Source organism: Lycorma delicatula, chromosome 7 (assembly GCF_047948215.1).
Source record: "Lycorma delicatula isolate Av1 chromosome 7, ASM4794821v1, whole genome shotgun sequence".
Classification (NCBI taxonomy): domain Eukaryota; kingdom Metazoa; phylum Arthropoda; class Insecta; order Hemiptera; family Fulgoridae; genus Lycorma; species Lycorma delicatula.
In genome coordinates this window covers 128,177,956-128,191,934 of record NC_134461.1, presented here as the reverse complement: position 1 = coordinate 128,191,934, position 13,979 = coordinate 128,177,956, and the positions used below count along the sequence as shown (strand labels likewise).

The 13,979-nt window shown below is 34.0% G+C and overlaps 1 protein-coding gene across 1 annotated transcript in view; it reads right to left on the bottom strand.

The window, feature by feature from the left end:
• The window catches only part of Cdk8 (cyclin-dependent kinase 8), a 93,276-nt gene that overhangs the window by 18,673 nt on the left and 60,624 nt on the right, over positions 1-13,979 (bottom strand). The window contains exons 5-7 of the mRNA XM_075372127.1: positions 10,271-10,460; positions 8,881-8,995; positions 1,121-1,219 (exon numbers count right to left, since the gene is read on the bottom strand). Coding sequence (XP_075228242.1) covers positions 1,121-1,219; positions 8,881-8,995; positions 10,271-10,460 — 404 coding nt within the window. The remainder of the gene's footprint in view (positions 1-1,120; positions 1,220-8,880; positions 8,996-10,270; positions 10,461-13,979) is intronic.

Sequence of the window (13,979 nt, the reverse complement as noted above, 5' to 3'; positions counted from 1 at the left end):
GGCCTTCCTAACAGATTTTTTAGAAATAGACAAAAAGACTCCCTGAAATGTTCAAAACTTTCTTCACACACCCCATCGGTCATCCCATAGTCATCCCTTTACAAACATCCAGCGGTTTCAAATCGATGTCAAATGTGCCAATGTCAAAATCGATGCCAATGTCAAATGTTATAGTAACTTGGAGGATCATTAAACTTTCTACAGAGCCCATGCTGAACTGTAAGTACAGATACACATTCAGCAAACTGCAAAACATAGAAAGCTTTCTGTACAGAAATGCCCATCTTTGTTAATGGTGCTATCAAGCGGAAAGATAGGGAATCAATCTACAGCCATGCATACAATTAAAACTGACCGCTCTTTGCCCTTTGATTCTAGCTTCAATCAACATTGTACATCTTATATTAGAGATCTGACTATAAATTAAAACCATGATATTCTTTTTTGTACACCAGTTATTACTATATACTAGTTAAAAAATACAGAAAAGCTAATTTATTGAAATTAAAGACGCACTAAATCACTGATCACGAATGAAAAAGATTCAGAAGAATAAAACAAAACTTTATTCACTGTGATCCCAATATAATATTCAATATAATTTTTACTTTCTTTGCTACATTCATACAAATAAAAAATGAAAATTTAACATAAAAAAAGTTTCTTGACTTTTGTTTTTATTTTTATTTTTTGCAACTGCAAGAAAATGACAAGATGAATAAATAATAGACGTTTATCAATAATCAAATCCAGACTTTGTAAATGATAAATTAAAATCTTTTTAGATGCGATTATATTTTTACATACAGAAACTTAAGTTTTACATTATATACAAGTAGACAAATGGTCATAAGAAAATATTATTGCATTAATTTAAACCAAAAAGAGTGAATAACACCAAAAATTGAAAAATGTATTATCCGATACCAGATACTTCAAATCTCGTTCCCGCTTGTTATCTCACATTTGCAAGTATTAAGATAAAACTTTATTCTTTCACATATATTTATTATAATTTTTAAAAATGTCAAATTCTTTGTGATTTTTAGCATAACACTTTCCATTTCCAGAGATCTATAATTTTTTATATATATATATATATATATATATATATACTTACTTAGATCGTTTAAAGTCTTTAAGTAAAGTAGGATGTTCTGGCATCTTTCTAATGTCTTCCCAATCTTTTTCTAAAGGAAATCCCATTACATTAAATATCCTGCAACAATAAATACACTGATGATCAATTTATCAAATACATATACATAAACAATATTTTAATAATAGTGAATGATAAATATAAATGAAAAAAAAATCTCTAACATCATACAGTTTGATTTGGATTAAGTAACAGGCGGAACTGGACTGGCTGCACCAGACAAGTTCTCTGACTTTCTGTTTAACCCAACAGCAGGAACAGTGTTCTTGGATACACCCAATAAGAAAGTAGCTTTCTGATCATAAACCAAAGGGCATCATAAATGTTATAGAATCATTTCTGATTTTTTTCAGTGACTGCTGACAAAATTAGTATAATACCTAGCCGTGGAAGAAGATAAGGAAAGGGTAGATGAAAGAAAGATCAATCTACAAAGGGGATATTTCTGTTTTGAGCAGGATACATCAAAAGATCTCACCCAAAAATAAATCTACTTATGATCAAGATAGTAGCATAACATATTAATTAATTGGGACTGCATTCACCGATTTACTTAGCTTACTTTGAATTTGCCACCCATATATATGCAATGTAAATGATGGTGCTTGCTTAGCTCACTTATTTCAAACATCAGCTGTTAGCAACAATAGTTTGCTCATTTTGTTGTTCGTTATTTATATTCATCCATTTACAATGAGTGCTACAATTTAGCGATCTCACCAAGCATGAAGTACAAGGAGTACATCTGATTTTTGATGGCAAAAAAAATATACTACAGCTGAGACTTACAGGCAAATTTGCGACGTTAAAGAACCAAATATTATGATTGAATATAAAAAAAGATTGTCATTCAAATAAGATGCCGTTCATTATGAGAAAAGCAAATGAAGGTTCATGATGAAGAATGTAGTGCAGCTGCCATAGGTGATACCAGATGATTTGATTGAAAAAGTTGTCAAAAAAAATCAAAAAAACTGGCGCTTATAATTGTCTTTGATGTTTCATAACCTTTAATTTGTAAAGTTTTGACTGAAAGCTTGGGCTGTAAAAAACTGTGGGCCGGATGGGTGCTGAAGATGTTAATAGACACACACAAGGAAAAATGTCTTGCCGCAGCACATTAATTTTTGTGGCATTACAAAAATGAAGGGGATGCATTGTTTGATCATGTTGTTACCACAGATGAAACTTGGATTTTTTATTCAAACACTGAGACAAAGCACTGATCAATGCGATGACAGCATTCACCATCTCCTTTGGCTTATTACAAATAAGTTAATAACAGAATAACAGACTTCTTACATTTAAGTTTGTGTACTTGGATCTATTTGATATTAACTTACAAACTCTCAACCCAAAACTTAATAAAACACAAAATCAGTTATATGAGGGCGAGTAAAAAAACGAGAAATGGTATGACTGCAGTCACATGTATGAAATTTGATCTGATCGCATCATTTGTCTTCTGGCTACTATAGTGTAAACATGTACTCTGCTAGCAGTTTACAGCGAAGATGAGCAAAGAGCAGCAGTGATCCAATTTCTCTGATCGAAGGTTGTGAAAAGGGCTGAAATTTATCATAGACGTTAGCACAATACGAGGACATTGCTTTAAAAGCAAGTTTAAAAGCAACCAGACAAGTGTGACCCATGACAAGGATTCAGGACACCAATCAACCTCCACCGCAACAATAAGATCCAGCGCAAGATCAAGAGATTTTATTTTTTTATTTTTTAGGGCGAAAAACGGTTGAACGTTATCATCGCCCGGAAAATAAATAACTAAATAATTAAAATTGTTACATAAAATTAAAACTTATTAAATTAAAACTGTTATTAAAATTAAAACTACTATCACAGGAAACAAAATCCGGAATGGGTGTAAAAGGCCCATTCTCGGATAACAAAAACACTAACATGTAACTTAAAACTACGTTAAAAACTATCATATTAAAAATAAATAAAACTTAAAACTAAAAAGAAATAAAACATAAAACTATTATGTTTAAAGTCTTACAACTAATATCACAAAAATCATACAACTAATATCACAGACGAATTTAAAAAACAAACAAAAAAAACAAAAAAATATGAATATATATATATATATATAAAAAAAAATTTTAAAAAATTCCGATAGGGAGTGTAAAAGGCTCACTACACGGATAACAAAAACAATACATAGGACAATACATACAATTACAAAACAATACATACTAATTAAATTTTTTGTATTAACCCTATAATACGTAAAAACAGAAAAATCCGGTTTAAAACCTCTTTATCATTACACAAGGTACCACGGATGTTACTGGGTAGTTTAAATTTACGACATAATGCCGCATAACATACGCAGTCCACGAGTATGTGGTGCACAGTCACGCGGCAGTTGCATCGTGCGCATAGAGGTGGTTGTCCTCTTGTAAACAGGTACTCGTGTGTGACCCTCGTGTGTCCTATCCGCAATCGACAGAGAACTTCTTCCTCACGCCGGGGTTTTCTGTATGAGGAGTCCCATGGTAACACAGAATCTTTAATCTGACGGAGTTTATTATCAATGGTAGCCGTCCAATCACCTTGCCACCTTGCTCTTAATAATTGTTTTAGATAGTTAATGAAATCAGAAGTAGCAACTCGGGTGGTGAAAGGAGGCTGGTTACATGTTTCTTTGGCAGCGGAATCTGCATGTTCATTACCTGGAATCCCTACGTGGCTAGGGACCCAGCAAAAACTTAATTCGGTGTTGCGATTTTTCAACTCAGCGATTGCGTTATAAATTTCAATGACGATAGGATGTTTAGAATAAAAGTTTTTAAGGCATGGAGAGCACTGCACGAGTCACTGCAAATAAGAATTTTTCTATATTTAGGGTTAATGATGTTCAGAGCCTTATTTATAGCGTATAGTTCAGCGGTAAACACACTCGTAATACCGGGTAGACCAAACATATAAGTTCTCTCATTGACAACAAATGCACACCCAACTGTATCGTTTTGTTTCGATCCATCAGTGTATACAACCGCGTCTGGTTTCATCTTGGAGAGAACACACCGAAACATTTGCTGGAAGACAATAGGTAGTGTTGATGGTTTATTGTATGTCGTAAGGTCAAAATTAAAATTTATGAGGTTTATTCCCCATGGAGGATATGAGCAAGGGTACATAGGAAAGAATGACGGTGTGTCAACATTTATATGCTGCAGCAGACGCCAGGTACGGACACCTACAGGTGCAGAGGTGCAGTACGACGTGGATGGTCCTTATACTTTCCTAGATTAGGATTTCTAAAGACCGAGTCAAGAACCGGGTGATTTGGCTGTCCTCTGAGACGAGCAAAATAAGATAATAAGAGCTGGTCTCGTCTATCCCAAAGTGAGGGTTAACCACAGTCTACAAGTAAGCTTGCGACAGGACTTGATCTAAACGCGCCTGTGGCAAGCCGAAGGAAAGCATGATGTTCACTATCCAGCATTTTAAGCACGGTTTGACGAGCTGAAGAGTAGGCGACACAACCATAATCTAAACGAGAGCGAACAAAGGAATAGTAAAAACTTATCATACATGATCTATCGGCTCCCCAGTTGGTGTTAGTAAGGACTCGCATCATATCTAGAAGTTTGGAACATTTTGTTTTCAATTCTTTTAAATGTTTGACCCAAGAAAGACGGCTATCAAAAAATAAACCTAAAAACTTGGCGTAAGTAGAGATAGTAATAGTCTCTCCGTTCAGAAATATTTGCGGAATAGAATGGTTTCGTAGCCGAGAAAAAACTACACATTTTGTTTTTAAGGATGAAAATGTGAAACCCGTAATCCTGGACCAAGCTTCAAGATGAGATATAGTGTTCTGCAGTAGTCTCTCTGCTGTAGGTGCTGAACGGCTTGCAATGTAGATAGCAAAGTCGTCAGCAAATAGAGAGCATGAGACAGGAGCCTGCACACTTGGTAATATCGTTTATGGCTACAGAAAATAAGGTGGCACTTAATACACTACTTTGGGGCACTCCATTCTCCAAGATGACACTATCTGAGAGCGAATCATCCACACGAACACGAGCTGTTCGGTGATTTAAGAATCCTCGGATAAAAGCAAGCATATTGCCCTTGATTCCCCATTCTTTGAGAGTGTTAAGAATACCACGTCGCCAGGCTGTGTCATACGCCTTTTTTATATCGAAGAAGATAGCGACGAGGTGCTGCCGATTTAGGAAAGCGTTTTGTATGGCTGTTTCTAGTGACACTAAATGGTCAATAGAAGATCGTCCTTGTCGAAAACCACACTGTTCTGGAGATAGGAAGCCATGTTTCTCCAAGTACCATGTAAGTCTGCGGTTTACTATTCTCTCCATTATTTTACACAAAACGCTTGTTAATGAAATAGGGCGGTAGCTTGAGGGGTTCGTTTGGTCTTTACCAGGTTTTAGTACTGGTATAATACATGCTTCTGACCAGCCGGGTGGGAAGACTTGTTCGGAGAATAAACCGTTGAAAATATTCAAAAGTTGTTGTAGTGCCGAATTAGGAAGGTGTGAAAGCATGGAAAGGCGAATGTTGTCCGGTCCAGGGGAAGTGTCCTGTGAATTTTTAAGTGCATGTAACAATTCTTTAAATACGAATGGAGTGTTTAATTCACCAACTGAATCACCAATGTTTAACGATATTACTTCTATTTGTATCTTGTACCGTTGAAAATCATTATTATATGATGAGGTGAGAGACACCGAGCGGAAAGATTTTGCTAGACTATTTGCCACTTCCGAGGATGATGAAAGGAGTTCTCCTTCATCAATAAGACCGAGAATAGATTGTTTCTTTGAACCGAAAATTGCACGAATTTTTTTCTGCCATACAGTAGACGTGGGAGTAGTGCGTGAGATAGTGCTCACGTATTTCATCCATGAATTCCTCTTAGCGTCCAAGAATACTCAACGGCACACCGCTCTAGCCCTGTGGTATAAATTTAGATGTTCTGTTGTAGGCCTACGATTAAAATTGCGTAGTGCCTGCCGTCGATTCCTAATAGCATATTTGCAATCATCGTTCCACCATGGAACGAAAGGACGTCTAGGATTACCCGATGATTGTGGGATACATATGTTGGCATTCTCAAGTATCATGGACGTAAAAGAAGAATATCGGTCGAGGATGTTCGCTCTATCGTCATACGGAGATTGGAATGCTTTGTGGTATCCGTTCCAATCTGCCTTTTCAACAATCCATCTCCGTGGCCTTCTTTTAATCTCGCTGTCTACACCGAAACCAATAATAATTGGTCTATGATCACTGCCGTGAAAGTCATCACAAACAGACCAATTAAAATGAGGGAGCACATTCGGTGAGCATATGGAGAGATCAAGGTTAGATACAGTACCAGTTGATAAGGACATAAATGTGTGTGATCCATTATTCAGTAGGCAAAAGTCAAAGTCTTGTCTCAATCTGTTTATCATATTTCCTCGAGTGGAGCAGAAGGTTGAGCCCCAGGAAATATGATGGGCATTGAAGTCTCCTACTATTAACGATGGAGATGGTATTTGTGTGAGGAGATTTGAGACATCTAAAGCACTGAACTCAAGTGTTCGGTGAGAGATACAGATTGCAGATATGCAATTTGAAGGGAATAGACCTTTACTGCAATAGCAGGAATGAGAGTGGTTAGTTGAATTCTTGTAGCTGACACCCCATTCTTCATGAAAATCGCTACTCCACCACTCTCCCTACTGTCTACTAGGCAGTCGCATCTCTCACAGAAGTATCCTCTGAGTGTAATTGGGTCATGTTGTAGAAGGTGAGTCTCTTGGAAACACATGATTAGTGGATCATGTGTGTGCGCTAATATCTAATATCTTCAATGCGGGACCGAATACCTCTAACATTCCACTGAATAATGTTCATAAGTGTAAAAAAAAATAATAAAAAAATTAAATAATTAAATTTCGAAAATTATATAAAAATTAGTTGTACGTGATTCGGTTTTTCTTTTTTGTATTTTTTATTTTAAAGAACTTCGATGCCCTAGGGTCAGGTGGTTCCTCAACGATATCCTCCAGTATATGAGGTGATGGTGGAGGAGATTTATTTGAATGGGACGCTGCAGTTAACATCCCAGAGGAGATAGTTACGTGGGATCCCTTTACGGGGAGCTTATTATATAGGGAAAGAGTTAAAATGTTTTTGTATCATCTTCACTTGGCTGAATATATTGTTGCACATAAATATGCTAAGCTCACCAAAATCCAGCAGATATACAACTTTAAAATGAACTCTTCAATCTATTTACCATAAGAACTAACTAATATATTCATTATTACTCTACGATAAAGCAGCACATACTGGTGCCTCATACTTAAGATATTTTTCAATCATTTACCACCTATGTAATAAAAAACACAGACATAAGGAATATAAATTTATTCAGAAGCAATTCATTATATATATTGTCTCAAATAGACAATATGTCATACTATAACACGAGGCCAGCCAATTCATACAACAGAATACAATGATCAGCAATTCTGGTTATAACTACCAAGTCTTTACTTTGATTCTTAGTTTGCTAAAACTTTTTACACACATAGAAATTAATTAGTATAAGACTATCAAAAATTATTCAGGTCTACTCTTTAAGTTTTTCTTGTGTTGTAAATTTGTAGCCACAGAGCAATCTCTTCTTCTTTGGAACTTAGTGGGATAGCAACTCTGCATGCCTTGGAATTGTTCAAGGTTTTAATTTCCTATCCGATGGCTGAACAAAAAGCTAAAGTAGTAGGTGAATTGCATACTGATTAAAGCCAAGCCTATTCCAGTTCTATCTATCTATTCCAGTTTCTAGTCATTTGTATATAAATGTTTATAAAATGAAATGACTGACACTGATTCTGATTGGGAACAGGAAAAGAGGAAACTGGCTTGGTTAACCAGTAGGTACCTTCATCACTAGTTTGGCTTTTAACTCCAAATAGAAAATGGAGTTCTTGTGCAATTTCACAGGCGCATATGGATTGCAACTCTATTAATCTCCATAGCTACTTTGTTGCCTACCAGAAAGTGTCAGCATAATTCCAGAGATGAGGTCAAATTGGCCTCACTCCTGTGATACTTACCGAAGGAAGAAGAACAAATAAATGGAGGAGAGACAGAGAACCATCAATCCAGATCATGCTTCTGATCCAAGGTTGATTGAAATAGTATACTGCCTTGCCAAGAACAGGTGTACCATATCCAAACCCTTAAGACAAATAATCAATGATTACTTAACCTAAGAAAAGCACAAATAATATTAAATGACTTTCATACTTCAATATACTGCATGGTTTAATATTTTTCTGAGAAACAGTTGTTGCTTGGAGTAAGTCTACTTTAAATATAAATGAATATAATTTTTTAACTTTTAAAGCCTTCATACTAGATTATACAAATAACAAATATTTTGTATTACTTTTTTCTTAATCATATTTTATTAGTGTATTTTAACACCAATCATAGTTCATGGTGTAATATGATTACTTACAAATTAAATTTTCTAATTCATGAAATGAAATGGATATAATGTGACAACAAAAATTCAACAATTTAAGTTTATTTTAATGATTCAAATAATATAACAAAAAACTGAGTTAAAGTTAAAACTACCAAGATGAGTAAAATAGAATACCAAAAAAGAGCACACACATTTTAAGAAAATTATTAAATACAAGTATAATAATTTTAAAAAATACTACCTATCTAACTGATCATGATGATATGGATTACTAGTTTTAATGTCTTCCTGCCTACAGTGAAAAATAGGCTCAGACGTCAACAATTCAGCAAATATGCAACCAATAGCCCAAATATCTAAACATTAAAAACAAAATAATCCATTAGTAAAAAATATTAAACCATTTGTCTATAATTAATAAGCTTAAGTCACAGTTAGACTACAGAGGATGGGCAGGAATTCCTTTTACTAGTTATAAAATTATTAGGGTAGGTGCAGCTTACCTTCTATGGATCTAAAACATCTGTGTGGGCTTCACCAAATTCAAATCACAGCTGTATGCACCTCCATGTCCAGTTGTACATCTGCAACAGCATATCAGGGATAATCATTTCAAATACTGATCAAACAGCGTCTTGGAGCTGCTCATTGCTGACACATCTGCATTTTCAGATCTCTTCTTTTACAAAAAAAAACCCAGAGTGCATTATCAGGTGTGACGGGGGGTCAGGCCTTCTTGCTGACCAAAGCAATGGAACCAGTAACTCTTCTGACCCATGTTTGATCCAGCAATTCGGAAAACTTTCATTGAGGCATCTATGGACATTCAAAGCTAAATGCACTGGAGCTCCGTCTTGCTGAAACATACTGATGTCAGCAATCCCTTTTGCCATTTTGGAAACAACCACTTGCCGATCATTCTCAGATGACTGTGTTGGTTAACTGCACCATTGAAAAAATAAGGACCAGGAACCAAAAAATTGAACCAAAATTATTCAGCTGTCATCTCAGCCCAAATCATAGCAGAAGGTGGATGGTTTTCGATTTTCTTAAAGAAGTGAGGATTGTCTCACCAAGAAAATATTTTGGTTGAGAGCTTTGATAAATTGCACACTAGTTCAAGAATGTGACATTCTTTTTATCGTTTGCTCTTGGAAAGCGTTCAAGCAATAAATGACATGCATAAACACGTTGATCAAGGTCATGAACTGTCACTCAACTCATTAACTTTGGCTGGGCAAAAACACTGAACTTTCAAGTCCTCCCACACATGGTCTTCCATTGTTAATCTTGGAATGCCTAACTCTGCTGAATGTTTGCATGTTGATATCATAGGTGATTGTTGTATTGATGCCTCCACAGCAGCACACGACTCAGCTTGAGTGTTTGGCCTCCCACTGCATGGTGCATCAAGAACACTTCCCATTACAGAAGCCTTCTTCCCCCATGTCGGTAACATTTGCCATGATTTTGATAATTTCACAAAATGAACAAAGACGTTATTTGTAATGTTCTCAATGTTTTTCCAGTGTGTAGACATCCATGGACCAAATAAGCTGGATTTATTACACTGTAAAGGAACTTGCTGCCCACCCCATACAATTAAATTGTAATTTTTATACTTTTCTTACCTATTGCTTTAGTGTAATGCCGAGCACCAAGTAACAACTCTGGTGCACGATACCAAAATGTTACTACAACTGGATCTAAATCAGCTAATGGTTTAAGCGGTGCATTAAACAGTCTTGCAAAACCCATATCAGCTATTTTAACTCTCCCTCTTTCTGGACCTTCACCCATTACCAAAATATTTGCTGGTTTCTACAACAAAAAAAAATATATAAACACCGTATTCACAATAAACTTTTTTAAGGACTTAGTTTTGAAAAATAGTTAACAAAAATTTACATTCAATGGACTTCTCAACTAGTTTGCCTGGGAATGAACTCTTTCTCTGCTAGTTAATCTCAAAAAACAAAAAAAAAGGTGTTACGTTCCACTTTTGCCGTTGGGTGCTGCTACCTAGCAAGGGCTAGAGCTTGGCAAGCTAGTCATACAATGTCCTACATCATAATACCGCAAGGAGTGGTCATTATGATGTAGCGACCAGTATTCATTTGGCACCAGAATCTGACCGAGAGCGGTTGTGTTGTACACTCAGTCCGGATGGACACACATACTAATGTTCGGAAAACGCTTTTTATTTGTATAGTTTCCATTGCTTAAAGAAATATTTGTTTACTTTATAATTAAAAGGAAAAAGAAATGAGAGCTTAAATATAACTTTTCAATTTAGTAATACACAGTTAATAATTTTTTTTTTATTATAACTTGTTAACTGTTTTTCTTTTTGCTACATAAGCAAAAGTTAATACCAACATCAATGTAATTAAAAATGCAGGGACAAGGAATATAAAGCCTATTGAGAAACAATGCGTTATACATATTGCCCCCACCTTAAGGAGACTTTTATGTTATATTATAACATGAAGCCAGTCAACTAATGTAACAGAATACAATGATTAAATTATTGATGATGATGATGAACTATCTTGTTAAGCTAGTTAACTTTTAAATATGTACAAAAAGTACATTATTTTCTTAATCTCAATTTGTATGCAATAATCTTTTACTTCACTGTCAAAGTATTAATTTTTATTTACCCTACTTTTTCATTCAAATAAATTTTACTGTTTCATTTTTAATATTTTTTTTCATACCTTCGGTTAATAATTTTTGATTGCATGCTCAAATGCTTTCAGTTTCTTTTACAGCCAACAAAAATGTTAACATTTTCTACCATTCATTTTGATTAACAAAGTTAATTAATTACATTACAAAAATTACCTCTCCCAGGAAAGAAAGGACTGAATCAAAAGACTTTGAAATCAAAATTAATACTTTGAAATAATTGGCACAATTTCACTGAAACTAATCATCAAATTTATAAATTCAAACCAACAAAATCAGATGATGATAAGAAATTAGATAGAAGAATTATATGCTGGTGAACAGCATTCTTAAACACACAGGATATGAATCACTGTGCAGCCTAGTGAATAAATATACCTGATAGCAAGTCATCAACCTTGTTGAGGTTTTCAGTCTACAAAAAAATTTCCTTTATCATTATTTCTTACCCGTACATACATTTAGAAAAATTACTTCCATACTATCATATTGTCTTATTGCTACAAGATAAAAACATCAATGTACCTGCACTAGTGAGCATACTTATTAGCAAGAATTTGTTTGCTCTTGCATTTCAGAAAGATTTCTACTAGAATGTTGGAAATAGGAAGCCTACAGGAATACAATCATCTTTGAGTAATATTTGTTTTGGTATGTAATGTTTTAAGTTAGGACATTTATTATATCTGAGATATATACTTTTGGTACTTTGTTACATCTTTTCCTTCTACCAAAAACTTAACTAATTCCTTTTCAAAATCTATCTTTACATAATATATTTTCAAAAAATCACAACCTAAAATTATTTCTATATTTACACCTTTTATTACCAAAAAATTTACTACTACTACTTCATTTGCTATTTTCATTTCTATTCAAATTTGTTTTGTACCTCGCTTACTTCTAGATCCTGTTACACCCACTATTGTAAAATTGGAAACTGGCAATTCCATTAATTTTATTATACCTTTTTTATTAATAATTTCTTGATAAATTTCTTCACTTATCACCAATACCTCTGATCCAGTATCTACCATGCACAAATAATTTTTATTAGCTATCTTAGCTTCTATTTCTATGACTGTTTCCAAATGATTGGTTATTATGTCTGTTTACGTCAATGCGTAAAGTAGGTTTTAATCCAATAATGTTTTTGTTATTATTTTTGTCTGCTGTGGTCGCAACGTTTCATAAAAGCAATTTCTATTTAACCAAACTAGTCTTAACTGTTTTTTTTATCTCTAATTTTAATGTTGTCAAAGTTTCTAGAAGTCTAATTTTCTTTGTCTGTGATCACGTCATTTCTTCAACTTGTTCATATTCAGCTATTATTTTATCAGTCTTACATAACTCTTTTAATGGTCTGCTTGCTTATAAAATTAATCATTGTTATATTCTTTTGTACACACACACACACACACACACACACACACACACACACACACACACACACACACACACACACACACACACACACATTCTTCTGTCCATTGCCTAGTTTGTTTCCCCCTCTTCTCATCACGCCTTTTCTTTTGGCAGAGTGGACCTGACTTTCACTATGTGTGGTTGCCTGCGTTTCGCTTTCACGTTTCTCTCTCTCGTATAGCTTGGCTATTCTCGTCACCTTTGTGCACTCAGAACTGTAGTAATACTCCGTCTGCATATCGTCTTGTACTCTGTTGAAAGTGGTTCAGTTACTACAAACCAGCCAAATTTATCGAATCAGGATCTTCCAAACTGGTTATTACAATTTTGTGACGCTCCGTATTGCTCAACTTCTATTAACAAAGTGTTACCTCTGTATTTTCTGATACAACACTGTAGATTACGCCAAGGATAAACTGTATGTATATGTGTACTTTAATTTCACGAGTTCATTTTTTACAAATATTTATGTGTGATTAAGGCCAATTTCAAATTATTCATCATTTATTATATTAAACAGTTATGTTTTTAGTAAAATTAGTGAAATACACAACTAATTGTACATTATGAATTTGAATTTCAAGATTGGCTTATAAAACCATTTCTTCATTCACGTGAAGTCACAAAAGGTGGCTTAGATAACGGCTGTGTTATTATTTAATAACACAACTAACAACAACATAATATTGCTGTTGTTAATATTTGTAATCAGTGTTAATTATTGTTATGCTCTTTCAAGTAATATATTATTTTTACAAATTAGAAAAAAGAAGTCATTAACATGAGAATGGCTAAGAAACTTAAATATTTTCAAGAAAGCTTGCTTACTAAATGAGAACTCTATTTATATGATTACTTATTACAATTTGTTTATATTGTAATTAACTCTATTATTTAATTTATTGTAATTTGTTAATCGCAGAGATTAATTCTTATTTATTCATGAACTGAATTCATATTACTTTTCTTAAATTAATCTAAAGAAAATAACTCCTGAAGTGAAGTTATGATTTTGGACTTCTTTGTCATTAATATTGTGATTTGTTCTAGTAATATTTATTGCTTTTGTACTCCAACTTGTAGTTTGAATAATAATGTATCTAAATACATTAAATAACTAAGTTATTTAAACTGTATTTAGACTCGTATTTAATGCAAAAGATTTTCAAAATGATTATTTTCAAAATGTATAATTATGTATTTATCATTTATTATTATAATTGA